Genomic DNA, 13,834 nt, shown 5'->3' on the forward strand with positions numbered 1-13,834 from the left:
GACATAAAATCATGACTGTATGTTACATTATCTCGATTTCAATGCATTTCACACAGACATTACCTCAATATGCACAAAAGTTACTCATAACTGACTGGACAAGTGACGAAGACGCATGTTGTAATAATCTAAAATCAAAACAATACGGATGAGAAAACGATTAGAGCACTTACCGTCTACTTTTTCAGATTTTATTATAGTTAACGGCTTAATATCGACAGCTGCCGTCATTGTCACGCATTCAATGCACAAAGTCAGTTTGGATGTTTTTAGTCCCAAATGTGTCCTCCAAAGTCCGTCTGTGTGCCTGGAGTTTCTTAGAAATGACACCGGTGTCCCCTTAACAAGATCCGATCTCTGAAGTACTGAAGCGTCTCTTTCCCTCCCTCTCTCTTTCTCAGTTCTATCTCAATCAGTCTTTCATTCCCTCCCTCTGTTAGTTACCCCGGTCCAGGGCGGTTCTGTGTGCGGCAAGAAAGAGGCTGATCCCCGCGTAAAGGGGGCGGCGTTACACGCTGATTCAATTCAATTACACTCTATTCTGCACGCGCCGCCAGAGCTCTGGAACAGTTGAAGCTGCATTTCATTTCAAAACGTCCACTAACACTTTTTTGTAAATCCATTGGTATAATTAACTTGTATATTTTTTTTTTTCATATTATACACACACACACACACACACACACACACACACACACACACACACACACACACACACATATATATATATATATATATTATTATATATATGTATATATATTATAATATAGATATATAGCTTAATATGGGCAATTAAATGTGTCCTTAATTGGAAAGAAGATATTGGAAAGATGCCACTTAATGATTTTGCTTAAAGTTTTAATGAAGAGAAGAAGAAGAAGTGTTTAATTTTAATAATAAAAAAGCTGCAATAAAAGCAGTAGGTAATAAAAGAAACTGAAGGTGCATCGCAACATGTCATTGCACTTTAGAACAGACACTTCTAATATAGACTGTATTATTGATTGTCAGAATGTAGAAAATTATCAATTCCTCTGCACTGTATATATATATATATATATATATATATATATAGTTGATTTTATATATTAATAACTTTAATTATATTTAACAGTAAAATACTGTTAAAATTACAGTTTATGGAAATGAAAAAGATCACCTTTGTATAATTTGCAGTAAAAAAAAAAAAAAAAAAGTCAATTGACACTCCCAAAATTCCTTGCATGACACTTCATATTGGAAGTTTTTCATTAAAATAACTTTTTCTTTTATTATTATTATTATTATTATTATTATTATTATTATTATTATTATTATTATTAGTTGTGTACATTAGGGTTTTATCTTACATCTAATGTTGTTAAATGAATGTTTATTGCATTATTTCAGTGTGTTACCATGCTGGTGTTTAGTATTTGTGTGAATGACACAGTGCACCTTCTATATATAAGCTAAGCGTTTCCCTTCTTAGCTTGTGGAAAAGCTGTTTGTGATGAGCTTTAATTCATCATGTGACTTATTTATCACCATCTGTTTTTGATGATTATCAGTGTATTACAGTGGTACAAAACAGATATTATTACTTCAATAAGTTGGTATATAAACATTACATCAGTTTATGAAATATGTTTTGTTTTTGTGTTTTTAAGTTAAGTCTGTTAAACCTAAAATGTTGATATTATTTTAGTTGGTATAATATATATATATATATTTTTTTTTTTTACAGTATGGCTCTTCAGTCTCAGTCTACCCTTTTCTTTGCACTGCATCTTTAAGAGCCAGATGAATATTTACCAGTCATCCCAATCACCTTCTTGTTTTCTATTTGCTGTGCTCAAGACTTCGACACGTTTCCCACAATTGTGAGTCGTATTTGAATGCAGTTATGCCACCACTGACAAATCAGTGTAAACAGATTTCAAATGTGGCTTTTGCATCTCCACCCTCTCTTTTGCACCAAAATGAAGCCCCACCAATGAGACGGAGCATTGCATTTTAGTGTACAGTCACCAGGGATCACAAAGCTGTGATTACATCTGACCTGAAAACAAGTTTGGTCATTTATTGGGCACAATTGCCACTTGAATAGTTATGGGAACTTCCCATTTGTTAATTTCACTTACTTTTAGGGCCTTATTCAATACAGAGAAGCTGATGTTAACAAAGAGAGCAGTTTCATAAAGAAACGGAGGTCACATCTTGTCCATTGTTTGTTGAATAGTCTTGAGCAATTTCTGCAAACTCAAAAAAACACATGAGAAAAATGTTGCCTAACTACACTGATGCAATCTACTGCTGAAAGTGTCATATCACCATAATAGCTCACAAACACCCATGTACTTGCATGTGCTGTACTTTGTCGATTTCAAAAGCCGAGACATGCGCTGACCTCCAAATGATGAATGCGACACACCTCACTTTCTCAAGGAAAAGCTGCCAAGGGCAAGAAAACTATCCAGTCTATTTAAAAACACAGATAAACAGTGTAATCCGTGCTGGCTCGTGTTTTAGTATCCCATTCGTCATTGTGAATGGCTGACGCTACGCTCAGTTGAACTCTCACCGGAGCGGAGGAATCACACGAGCAACAAAAGAGGATAAAAAGACACGTCTCCCGTCTGGCTAATACACTGCAAATGATCTGAAAGTAACGAGTGCTCTCATAACTTCGACCCAGCCCTCATAAACACCTCAGCGTATTTCCTGCCCACCTTGACTAGATCAGTAAAAACCCAATTTAGGATTTAACAGAGGATCCTCTCGCCACACCGGCAGCGCTGGATCTGAATCCTACAGCCAACTTTCAGAAGCCTGCGTTAAACACATATTGTGTAGATCAGTAAAAACCCAATTTAGGAACGTCACCCATAGACTCTTCAATAGCGGTTTTGAAGCTCAAAGTGTGCAGAGCGGGCCCCGTCGCCATCTTGGCATCGCGTCACCGCGCGACTCTGCCGGATAATCGAAAATGGGCAAAAAGGCGGGAGGTTGTTGATGAAGCGACGACCTAGCGCGCCGGCATTGTCAAGCGGCAATCCACCTGTCACTCAAGTGGCCACCCCTAATTATGCAGAACTTTAAGGCTTAATATAATTTAAACGGAGAGTTATAAAAAAATTCACCCCCCCTCACAGTTGTCACGAAGGGCAAAATTAGCTATATAGAACAAAATCATGTTTTTGCACCAGGCTGTAAAAACATGTTTTTTTCTGCTGTAAAGTTGGGCATTTTAACATAAGGAGTCTATGGGACTGAACAGCCTCAAGCGGCCATCGATGAATTGCAGTTTTAGTCACTTCCTTATTGGCTTCACGAGAGAGAGCGCGAGGTTGCCGCTCGGTTAAACACCTCTAATTAAAAAAATAAAAAAATAAATAAAAAATCCACTTTATTTACATTAAACCAGTGCCCAAACCACAACAAACGCATATCTGGTTGGTTTCGACTTATGTTGTGAACAGTTCAAATTGAATTTTATAAACTGAATCACCGTACTTATGGATTTGAGCAAAGATTGACACGTGCGATTGATTTTTAAATGTTTTTGAAGTCTGTTATGCTCACCAGGCAACATTTATGTCACCAAAAGTATGGTACAAACAGTAATATTGTCAAATATTATTACAATTTAAAATAACTGTTACTACTTGAATATATCTGTTCAAATGTAATTTATTTCTGTGATCAAAGATGAATTTTCAGCATCATTACTCCAGTCTTCAGTGTCACATGATCCTTCACTAATCAGTCTCATATGCTGATTTGCTACTCAGTTATTATGTGTTTAAAAAAAAAAATCCATTTTATTTGCATGGAAACAGCTCAAATGTCAACGAATGTATATCTTGTTGGTTTTGACTCATGTTGTGAACAGCTCAAATTCAGTTTTGTAAATCAAATCACCCTGCATATGGATTTGAGCAAAGATTGACTCGCGTCTAAAAGGAGGTGAATGGAGGCGGAGGGATGAGGGCCTGCGACTGCGTTAACTTAATTAGTTGCCATGGTAACAGATTGCCTTTGCAATTTTCATGTGCTGATCAGCTCGTTTCCTAAGTGGAGCCCAACGGCTTTGACAACTGTGGGAACGGCTGCCTAGAACGCATTGCGGACTCGTGCGTTTCCGTAAAACTAATTCTGACCTCCCGGATTTTCCACAAAGAGCTTCGGTGATGGAAAGCTGAGGTAAGAAATGTGACCAGCACAGGTCTCTGGATTCGGAATAACCCTATTAGCCGGGTCAATACTAGGCTGCGAGTACGGCGGCGCACATCTGCGAGCGGTGCTGAGAGGCCGGGAGCCAGCGTTATTGATTAGCTATGGATTTTTAAACAGGGATTCTTCAGAGTGTCCATTAAGCTGTCTGGATAGTGTTTCATCCGACAGATATGAGCGATTATGGAAATGGCTGAGCCTTTATGGAGCTTCTGTGGTCACAAGAACCCGTCAATGAGAGCTAGAAGGGGGAAGGGATCTTAATGGAAGGAGGAGATCTCGCACTTCTCCCCCTTCTGCCAGTCAGTCACTCACTCATTCACTCGTTCGTTTGACCCCCTCTCACTGCTCCGCTTTGTTTTAAGTCTTAATGAGCTCCTTATATGTACTTTTAAAAGGACAGACCAGGCTCCCTTGCGCCCAGAGACGGCCATTAAGACTAATGGGGTTGCTGACTAATATCAGAGCCAGAGGTTGCTGAGTGGCCCTTTTTCTCCTTTTAAGAAAGGACGTCTATGTACGACGAAGCAGCAAATCAGCAAATTAGAATGATTTCTGAAGGATCATGTGACACTGAAGACAGGAGTAAATTTATTTCACAATATTACTTATTTGAATGCATTTTAAATCAAATAAATGCGGCATTGGTGAGCCGAAGAGACTTGGTGCAAAACCATTTAAAAATCATTATTATTTAAACTTTGTGTATTAGATCCATGAATTGTTTTTTTTGTATTATTGAATTGTTTCGGTTGTAGTAAAGTATGATTGAGTGGTTAGTGTATATTCTTATATTTAAGGTTTTGGTTTATTTTTTTCATGTTTCTTCATGTCTTCCCATGTCTTGTTGGCCGCTATATTATAAGATGGAAAATTGTTGTGTACAAACCAGCAAATTCTGGGTTAGCTACTCAAATACCAGCTAACTGTTGGGTAACAGGATTTCTCAGAAACCTCCTCTAGGTAGCCAACGCTTCTGGAATTATAAGAAATTCTGCATGAACACGGGGGAGTCTTGGTTTTGATTCATAAAACTAAAATTCATTCATTCTCCAACTTAGGTTGCATGCAACAACATAAGTTGTTGACTCCCCAAAACAAGCAGTCTCCAGGATACAGTGAAGGAAAAACCCGTCTCTCGCTCTCTGGCCCGTCGCACTTACTGGAAGCATGTGCTTTGCCTCAGAACTGTTCATAGTTGTTTGGGAATTTACCCTGAGGAGGGGAATCAGGCTGTGTTATTGAGTTCATTATGCTGCAGGAAGACCCCGGCGTAGACACCGCTTCTCTAATCGCCACTGTGCTGTTGTCATGGTTTCGACAGTTATGAGGTATCAGATGAGGCCGGGGAAGAGCTGAGCACTGCAACAACTGTATAATGACTACCATCAAGAATTGAGCCACGGGTGCTAACAGGAAGAGCTTATGCATGACATCAAATAGCATTTAAACTGGGAGTGGGCAAAAATGTCATGAGTAATTCATATAGGTCATAGTATTATGGTTAATTTATGTATGTATGTATTTGAAAAAAAAACTTGATGGGCACAAATCAAAAATCATTATGCTTAACAAATGAATTATAAGTCTGGCACTACTGCAGAAACAGTTTGACATTATGTAACACTTAATAATAATAAAAAAAATAATAATAATTAAAGATAAATTGTGTGTGTGTGTGTGTGTGTGTGTGTGTGTAATACAAATACTTACATTTTAAATATTCAAATTCTAAACTATTTTGTCTAAATAATTTTTTAACTAAATTATGATAAATATCTAAATATAGATAAAAATGTAAGTATAAATAAAAAATCTATCATTTTAAAATTACAACATGATATTGTTTTTCTTATAATATCATGTTGTAATTTTAAAATGATAGATTTGCTAAAGATTATTGAATATTTAGTGTTTTTGAAGATTTACTTTAAGTGAGCCTTAGATAAAATATAAATAATGGTAAATAGTTAATGAGGACCCTGGACAGCAGATGGGGGTTTACCGATGGTGTCCCAGACAGGTGGGGAGGGGAACTGCTTGAACAAAGGCAAAGCTCTTTCTTATCAATTAGTACTGCTAAAAAAGGACATCTCTCTCCTCCATTAGCTCCACCACGTGCCTGCTATTCACCCCATTGTTTGGCAAATTAAATTACATCTCTCCATCTTGCCCTCTTCTTCTCCTCCCCTCTCTAGGCGTCTTTGCCCAGTCGTCCTGTCTTTTATGCAAAATTAAAAATACAGGTAAAAAAACACACACACACACACACACACAACAGGCCACGGCACTGGTGCTCCTCAGTCCATTGATCTGTCAAGTCAGAGGCTGCTGGTTTATTCAATCCATCATATACTGCAGGAATGCTACAATACACGGGCCATGTGCATCAAATATCCTGTCTTTTTTAATCACCCACATGGTATTCCAAATCTGTATGACTTTCTTGCTTCTGTGCAGCACAAAATAAGATCTTAGGCAGAATATCTGAGCTGCTCTTTTCCATGCAAATGAAGATTCACTCTCAAATGTCATGCTGAGTTAAAAATGCCCCACGCAAGATTCAGACAAAGAATAAGCATACTTTTAAAAAGAGTGCTTACAGAAATAATAAACTTTAAGAGAATATACTTCAGTGCGAACTAAATGTAATCTTTGAAACACCTAACTGTTTGTTATGTACAATTTAAATGAAATATATATATTGTATGATATATATATATATATATATATATATATATATATATATATATATATATATATATATATATATATATATATATATATATATATATATATATATATGCAATTAGTTGAACTTAAAAGTGTGTTTTGACCCACTTATAGGACTTCAATAAATCTTTATATGCAATGTCATAATTACATCTTTTGTCTTTGAAATATGGTTAATGTTACTGCTGAATGTGCTGACAAGCATTTACAGTATGATAAACTAAAATATATGTTAATGTAATTTCTGTTACTCAACTCATAAAAATAAGTGTACTTCTTTAAAACATGATGATTTAAAAATGTATTTAAAATGTTTACTTCGACATTGTTTAGTAAGTGTACTTTTCAAAAGCGTACTTAAGTGTGTTTTGAAACATAGTCGTGAAAGTGTCCCATTAACATTACACAGACACACTACAAGTACACATTCAGTGCACTTTTACAGCACGCAACTTGAAAGGACCACTTTTCTGATACTTTTATGGTGCTTTTTGCATTTTCAAGACAAATTAATCCCCATCCACTTTCCATATGAAAAATTTGGACATTATGCTTTACATTAAAATCCTTTATGTTCCACACATTATATATGTCAGAATATATATGACAAAATACTATCCCTTTAATTGTACAAATTATGCATGACGTGTAAGCTTGTGTAATTGTTGCCTATACATTTGATTTTGTAATATCACATAACATGGATTGCCTTTGTGAAAACCGTAATAAAGAAATAAAATGATCTGGAGAGTTAATTTCGACACTTGACCTTGCTAAGTGGAGCTGTAGTCCTAAACTTTCACTCATGCGCACTAACAGCTAAAAATCTCTCTCTCTCTCTCTCTCTCTCTCTCTGTCTCTTTGTTTTACAGTTGGGGGAAGTGTGTGCAGGACTGATTAGCATCACTGTTTCCTCCTTTCCCATAACCCCCAGACCCCCGCCAGTTGTCTGTTTATTTTAACCCAGAAAAAATGGGCCTTGTCCCACGAGGACGTGCCCCTCATCAGAGACAGCACTCTCCTCCAAACACACACACACACACACACACACACACACACACACACACACACACACACACACACACACACGCATCTGTATACAAAGATACAGGCTTAGCACACACACACAAACACACACACTGGAAGGTGCTTCCACACAACATCATACACACACTTCTCAATATCAGCTCTGCAGATTCTCCTCAATTCAGCTGTCCAGTTGTCAAATCACTTAAATGCAAGCCAGCGGTGCCAGAGCTGCATAACACAGCTGTCAGTGTGGCCCAAATGTGTGTGTGTGTGTGTTGATGTGGGAGTTTACAGTGCTTGTGTGATTTCAATGAATGGAGCTGTAAGAACATGTATTTATGAGTGTGTGCATCTGTGTCATTGGACTCTCTGTACATGTGAAATTTGAGCAATGAAGTCTGGTGAATAAGAGAAGTGGAGAAAGGTAACATTTTTAAATGATATTATAAAGTAGGGTGACCATTCATCCTCTTCTACTCAGACATGTCCTGGTCTGGATTTCTAAATTGCCTAAAATGTCCAGGTTTTTGCTTTGTTTTCCTATTGACGTGTTCTCTGGAGTACATACATTATATGTACACATACACATTTGCATTGCTTTGACAGTTCTCTGCAGATCCTGGCTTCTCGCACGTCACGATTTGGTGATTACGTAGAAGGCCTGCATGCTGTTGGCAGTGTTGGGGAAAGTTACTTTTAAAAAGCAAAGCATTACAATATTTTGCATAAAAATTCATAAAAATTGTCACTGTTACATTTTTTTTTAATGGAACGTAATGCATTACGGTAATTTGTGTTACTTTTTGTCACCTCAGCTGGACTTGTTTATATCTATATATATATATATATATATATATATATATATATATATATATATATATATATATATATATTTATATAAGTTATACTTTGGCAACTGTAAAGTCCCTTTCACGCCAAACGTTAAATTACTAAGCCTCTGCCTCTGCACTTACTCCCAATATCTCTCAACATCAGAACAGGAGAGCTGTCAGTGCATAAATGGGAGAACAAAGTAACTTGTGTTACTTATTTGAAAAAAAAAAAAAAAAAAAGTAAATCAGATTTTCTCTTGTAAATGTAAAATTAATGTAACTTTACTAGTCACTTGAAAACAAGTAATCTAATTACATGCATGATGTTACTTGCATTGCATTACCTCCCAACACTTGCTATTGGTCAAACTACTTCTCAGTCATTACCTTCAGCAAGTAGGACAAAGCTCGGATGATTTAGACAATTCAGAAATCCCGGCCATATCCAGGAAAAAGATGACGTTTCATCACCCAACTATATAACTGAATGAAACAGAAGAATCCAGTCTGAAGCTATAGTTTGTGAAATTAAACATTCCACTTTTTTTAGCTGCATTTAGCAATTTTTATATACATTTCTGTTCAGCAAACTAGCTCAGCAAAATCTGAATTAATTAGTAAAATAACATTTTAATTAACATGTTATTATCAAGTTAAAATTATAATCATGTACTTCACATGCACTTTGGTATGTTATTAAACACATCAAAACAAGCGCACTCCTTTAAAGCACAATGAAAGATCATTAAAACTAATCATTTAAAACGTTAAAGTAAAACTTAATATGACATTACAAAGTGCACTATTCAAAAGTGTGTTAGGAAACATCATGAAAGTGTCTTTTTCTTCAAGTGCACTTAAAGGGATAGTTCACCCAAATTGGTGTGTTTGTATTTTTCTTCAAGTGCAAAAAAAAAAAAAATAAAATATATATATATATATATATATATATATATATATATACAGTATATATATACAGTATATACTTTAAATACTTTTAATATTTGAAGTACACTACAAATGCACATTCAATTCAATTCAATTCAGCATGGTTCTTTTTCACAAGGGCTGATCATGATAAGGGTGTAGTTGGCTTACTCTGCGCAGTTTTTTGAATTTTTTTATTGTTGTTTATTTTGTTTTTTTGGGAGTTTTTTTAAGAAAAATGTCTCCTTATTGCTTAATGGTTGCATGTTTTTTCTTTGGAAAGCATTTGATAAGCAGCATTCACATCTGGGCTGTAGAGATGTAGATTTATTACATGATTGCATGTATGCTGAATAGAAAAGTATAGTCTACCAGTGCATGTTCTTTGTGAAATATAATTACTTCTTGATGGACTTGAGGAGCAACAGTATGTGACACGTCGCAGAAAACTGACACAAGCTTTCCCTCTCCACATACAGGTCCCATATGTGTAGTACGCAAAAGCCGTTTATAGCGTGTCTCTGGTTTAACTGCCTGCACCTGCGCCTACAGCCTACAGATGCAGGACTCGTACAGCTCTGCTGAAGCTGTCTGAAAACATGTGGGCGTCTGTGCATGTCTATGTGTGTTATGGTGTGTCATGCGGCACGTTTCATGGCACACCTGGAAACCAAAGGCCGGCCTGCTGTTCTAATAGTCATGGAATAAATTCCACCTTCATTTGCAGCAATAATGGCACTGGTTTGTTAAACATCATAAGCTTTTGCACGTGATTGGATAGTACTTAAAAAGGACAGAGGAAAACATGACGTCTGGAAAGCCAAATCATGTAGTCAAAAAAATTACATCAGGAACTACATTTGGTCACATCTTTCCGAAAGATTTTGCTTTCGTGAAAAGGACGGAAAAACTGACGTAATCCCGAACCGAAAAACTGAGTCTGTCAACTCTGAGGTAACGCTTAACATCATAAAGTCATGCTTAAAGAGCAGGCGGCTCCCATTCGTTCTCTGTGGGAGCTAATCAGCAAATTATGTGAGGGATTGTGGGATTGACAGTGGAGCGTAAAGTAAGTGAGCATGTGATAAAGTTGCAAAATGCTAAACGTTATGCAAATGATGTGTAAAAAGCAATGGGCAGGCAAATTACAGATATCGCTTGAAATGAATTCAGTTTTCAAATGCAGTTTAGTATAGCAAGGCTGTGACTGGGAAAAGTAAAAACAGTAAGGGTGAATCCAGATATACTGGGAGACTTTTGTCTGTTTCCAGACACTTAATTGCATGTTATTTAAAAAAAAAAAAAAATGCATCCGTTTAAATGTATATTAAATGCAGCTGCATGATTTTTTTCACCAACTTCATTAGGACTTAAGTGCTTCATTATGTAGTGTCACGATTACTTCTATTGTCTTTGAAATACTGATAAAGTTACTGCTGAATGCACTGGCAAGCATTTATGATAAACTAAAATATACTTTAATGCCTAACTTTTTTATCATTTATTTCACACAGTATATGTGCAATAGGTCACAAAAGGTGTATTGAAATGACAAACTGATGGCTAATGTCCATTGTGGAAAAAGTAATACACTCTTTTTCAGACACAAATTGCATGCTATTTACCATTAAATGAAAATGTATAAGCCTAAACTTATATTAAATGCTATTCCATTAACTTTTTTGACCCACTCAAGTAGTTTCTTAATTACTTCTATTGTCTTTGAAATACTGTTTAAGTCACTGCTAAATGTACTGACAAGCATTTATTATAAACTAAAATATACTTTAATATAATTTCTATTGAAACTTGAAATATATTTGTGTATTTAAATATATTTGCAATAGTCCACAAAAAAGTGTCAAATTGACACTTGATGACTTCAGATCAAAGTATAAGGTAGAAAGTCATTCTAACTGCTCCAGACGAGATCTTCTGGGTGACAGGAGGGTGGCCCGTTTCATTCTGACTAACAGCTGTAGCAGTCCAACGGTTTTTGCACGCAGTGGCTTGGATGACAGTTCAAGAGTGTGTTTTGAGGTTACCGTCTCACACAGGCGAGCTCGTTCGCTTTAGATCTGACTAAACCGTGCCTCAGCCATGACTAAAGAAACAAACGAGAAACAGCATCTCTGGATTCTACCAGCCTCTAAAATCGCTCTAAACTCATGGCCTGTCGTATTAAATAAAACCCCAAACATCAGAGCGTTCACAGCGCTCGGCCCTCACATGCATCACCTCCAAGGAAAAAGTTCAACAGGTCGTTTTTTTCCAGTTGACATTGTTTATGATGGTGTGACATACTCATACAGTGAGTTGCTCCAGCAACAAACATCAGCAAATCCCATCAAACCTGACCCGGCCCGATCCCCCCCGCGCTCCCCGAGGGGCCCTGAGGCTTGGGAAAAGGACGGCCACTGCTGAGCCCTTGCACCCTTGTACCCTTATGGCCTTGTGTTCCATTTGGGGAGGTGTCAAGCAATAGTTGGTGCCATTGCTGGATCCATCCCAACACGCACATGCATGTACAGATGGCGCATGTCGCAGATTTTTCTGGCGTTTTGAAAAGCAGGGAGGCTGATGTCAAACACTGGGAGGAATGTTCTCATTCAGAATAAACATTTAAAAAAAATGTCCTGGACAGAAAAATCTAGTGCATGCAGTCACCTCCTCTATCCAAGACACACAAATAAAAACACACGTACTCACACATACACTGAGTGTGGCAGAGAAAACATTGTTCTCTGGGGGACGACGAGGACATTGACCCCCAAAGAGATGCTTTTACCAGATGCATCGCAGTGTCCTCCTCCTCAAATGTGAAGCGTGTGTTTGCACACATGCACATTTCACAGTCTCACCCACACACACACACACACACACACACACACACACACACACACACACACACACACAAAGATCTGTTTTACACCAAACAGGCCTCAACTTTATATTGTGTCAAGAGTTTATTGACCTCATTCTGAGTATTGTGTTTTTTTTTCTACCCACAACCCATTTTACGTCTCAAATATGACATTTCAGAGTAAAACACATTTTTTAATGAGATAAAGTGTTGGATGGAATTTTTTTTAACAATATATATATATATATATATATATATATATATATGTGTGTGTGTGTGTGTGTGTTTCTTTTTTTTTTTTTTGTGTGTGTCTGTGTGTGTGTGTGTCTATAATATAAACAAAATTTTAAAGAAATATATTAATGTTTACTTTAAAATGTTTGTTTATAATCTAAGAAAGGGAATATACAATGGTGGTAATACTACTACTACTACTACTACTACTAATAATAATAATAATAATAATAATAATAATAATAATAGCATGGAGCATCAGACCAAATACAACAATTAGTAATAGAAGCAATTTTAGGATGATCATGATAAATACAACCTCTAGTATTATGATTTATTGGCTTATCACGTTTGACCAATAGTTGGCACTGTTATCAAATCGATGTGGTGTGTTTTGTGAGTTTACAATGGCACACACAAAGTTTTGGAATTGTTGTCAATTTTATCAAATCGATGTGGTGTGTTTTGTGAGTTTACAATGGCACACACAAAGTTTTTTTGATTTTGTAAAAATTAGCGCAACGGCCTAGTACGAGTACAAAAAGTCAAGTCGATGTGGTGTGTTTTGTGAGTTTACAATGGCACACACAAAGTTTTTTTGAACAACTGAAAAAAGCAAACAAACTAAACCTTATGATTTTTGAAGTTTTGTGTTTTTGAGAGTTCAAAAATTATTAGCATAAACATGAGTGAAATTTCAGACAAGTGGTGGCGCTACAGAGTTTAAGTTAGAGACTTCAAATTTGCTATGGTTAATGTTGGGACAGTCCTCTACCAGTGTGCCAAATTTCACAACTTTCCCACAAGCGGTTCTATGGGCTGCCATAGACTCAAAAGTGGAAGAAGAAATGGAAGGAGAAGAAGAACAGGATACAATAGGTGCCTACGCACCTTCGGTGCTTGGCCCCTAACAATAATGTGTTTTTTTATACATATATATATATATATTTATGATGAGGTAAATGGATTTGTCAATGTTGATTGTCCAAACATCATTTAT

The 13,834-nt window shown here is 36.5% G+C and overlaps 1 protein-coding gene across 3 annotated transcripts in view; it reads right to left on the minus strand.

The window, feature by feature from the left end:
* Positions 1-13,834, minus strand: part of LOC109063082 (protein c-ets-1-B) — a 50,156-nt gene that overhangs the window by 23,172 nt on the left and 13,150 nt on the right. Inside the window, exon 1 of one of the 3 annotated variants that reach the window (XM_042774751.1) lies at positions 174-442. The exons of the other annotated variants lie outside the window; for them this stretch is intronic. Coding sequence (XP_042630685.1) covers positions 174-231 — 58 coding nt within the window. The 5' untranslated portion in view covers positions 232-442. Of the gene's footprint in view, positions 1-173; positions 443-13,834 lie in introns of those variants that run through there. 3 annotated transcript variants of the gene reach the window in all.

This window comes from Cyprinus carpio, chromosome A18 (assembly GCF_018340385.1).
Source record: "Cyprinus carpio isolate SPL01 chromosome A18, ASM1834038v1, whole genome shotgun sequence".
In the NCBI taxonomy this organism is placed as follows: Eukaryota; Metazoa; Chordata; class Actinopteri; order Cypriniformes; family Cyprinidae; genus Cyprinus; species Cyprinus carpio.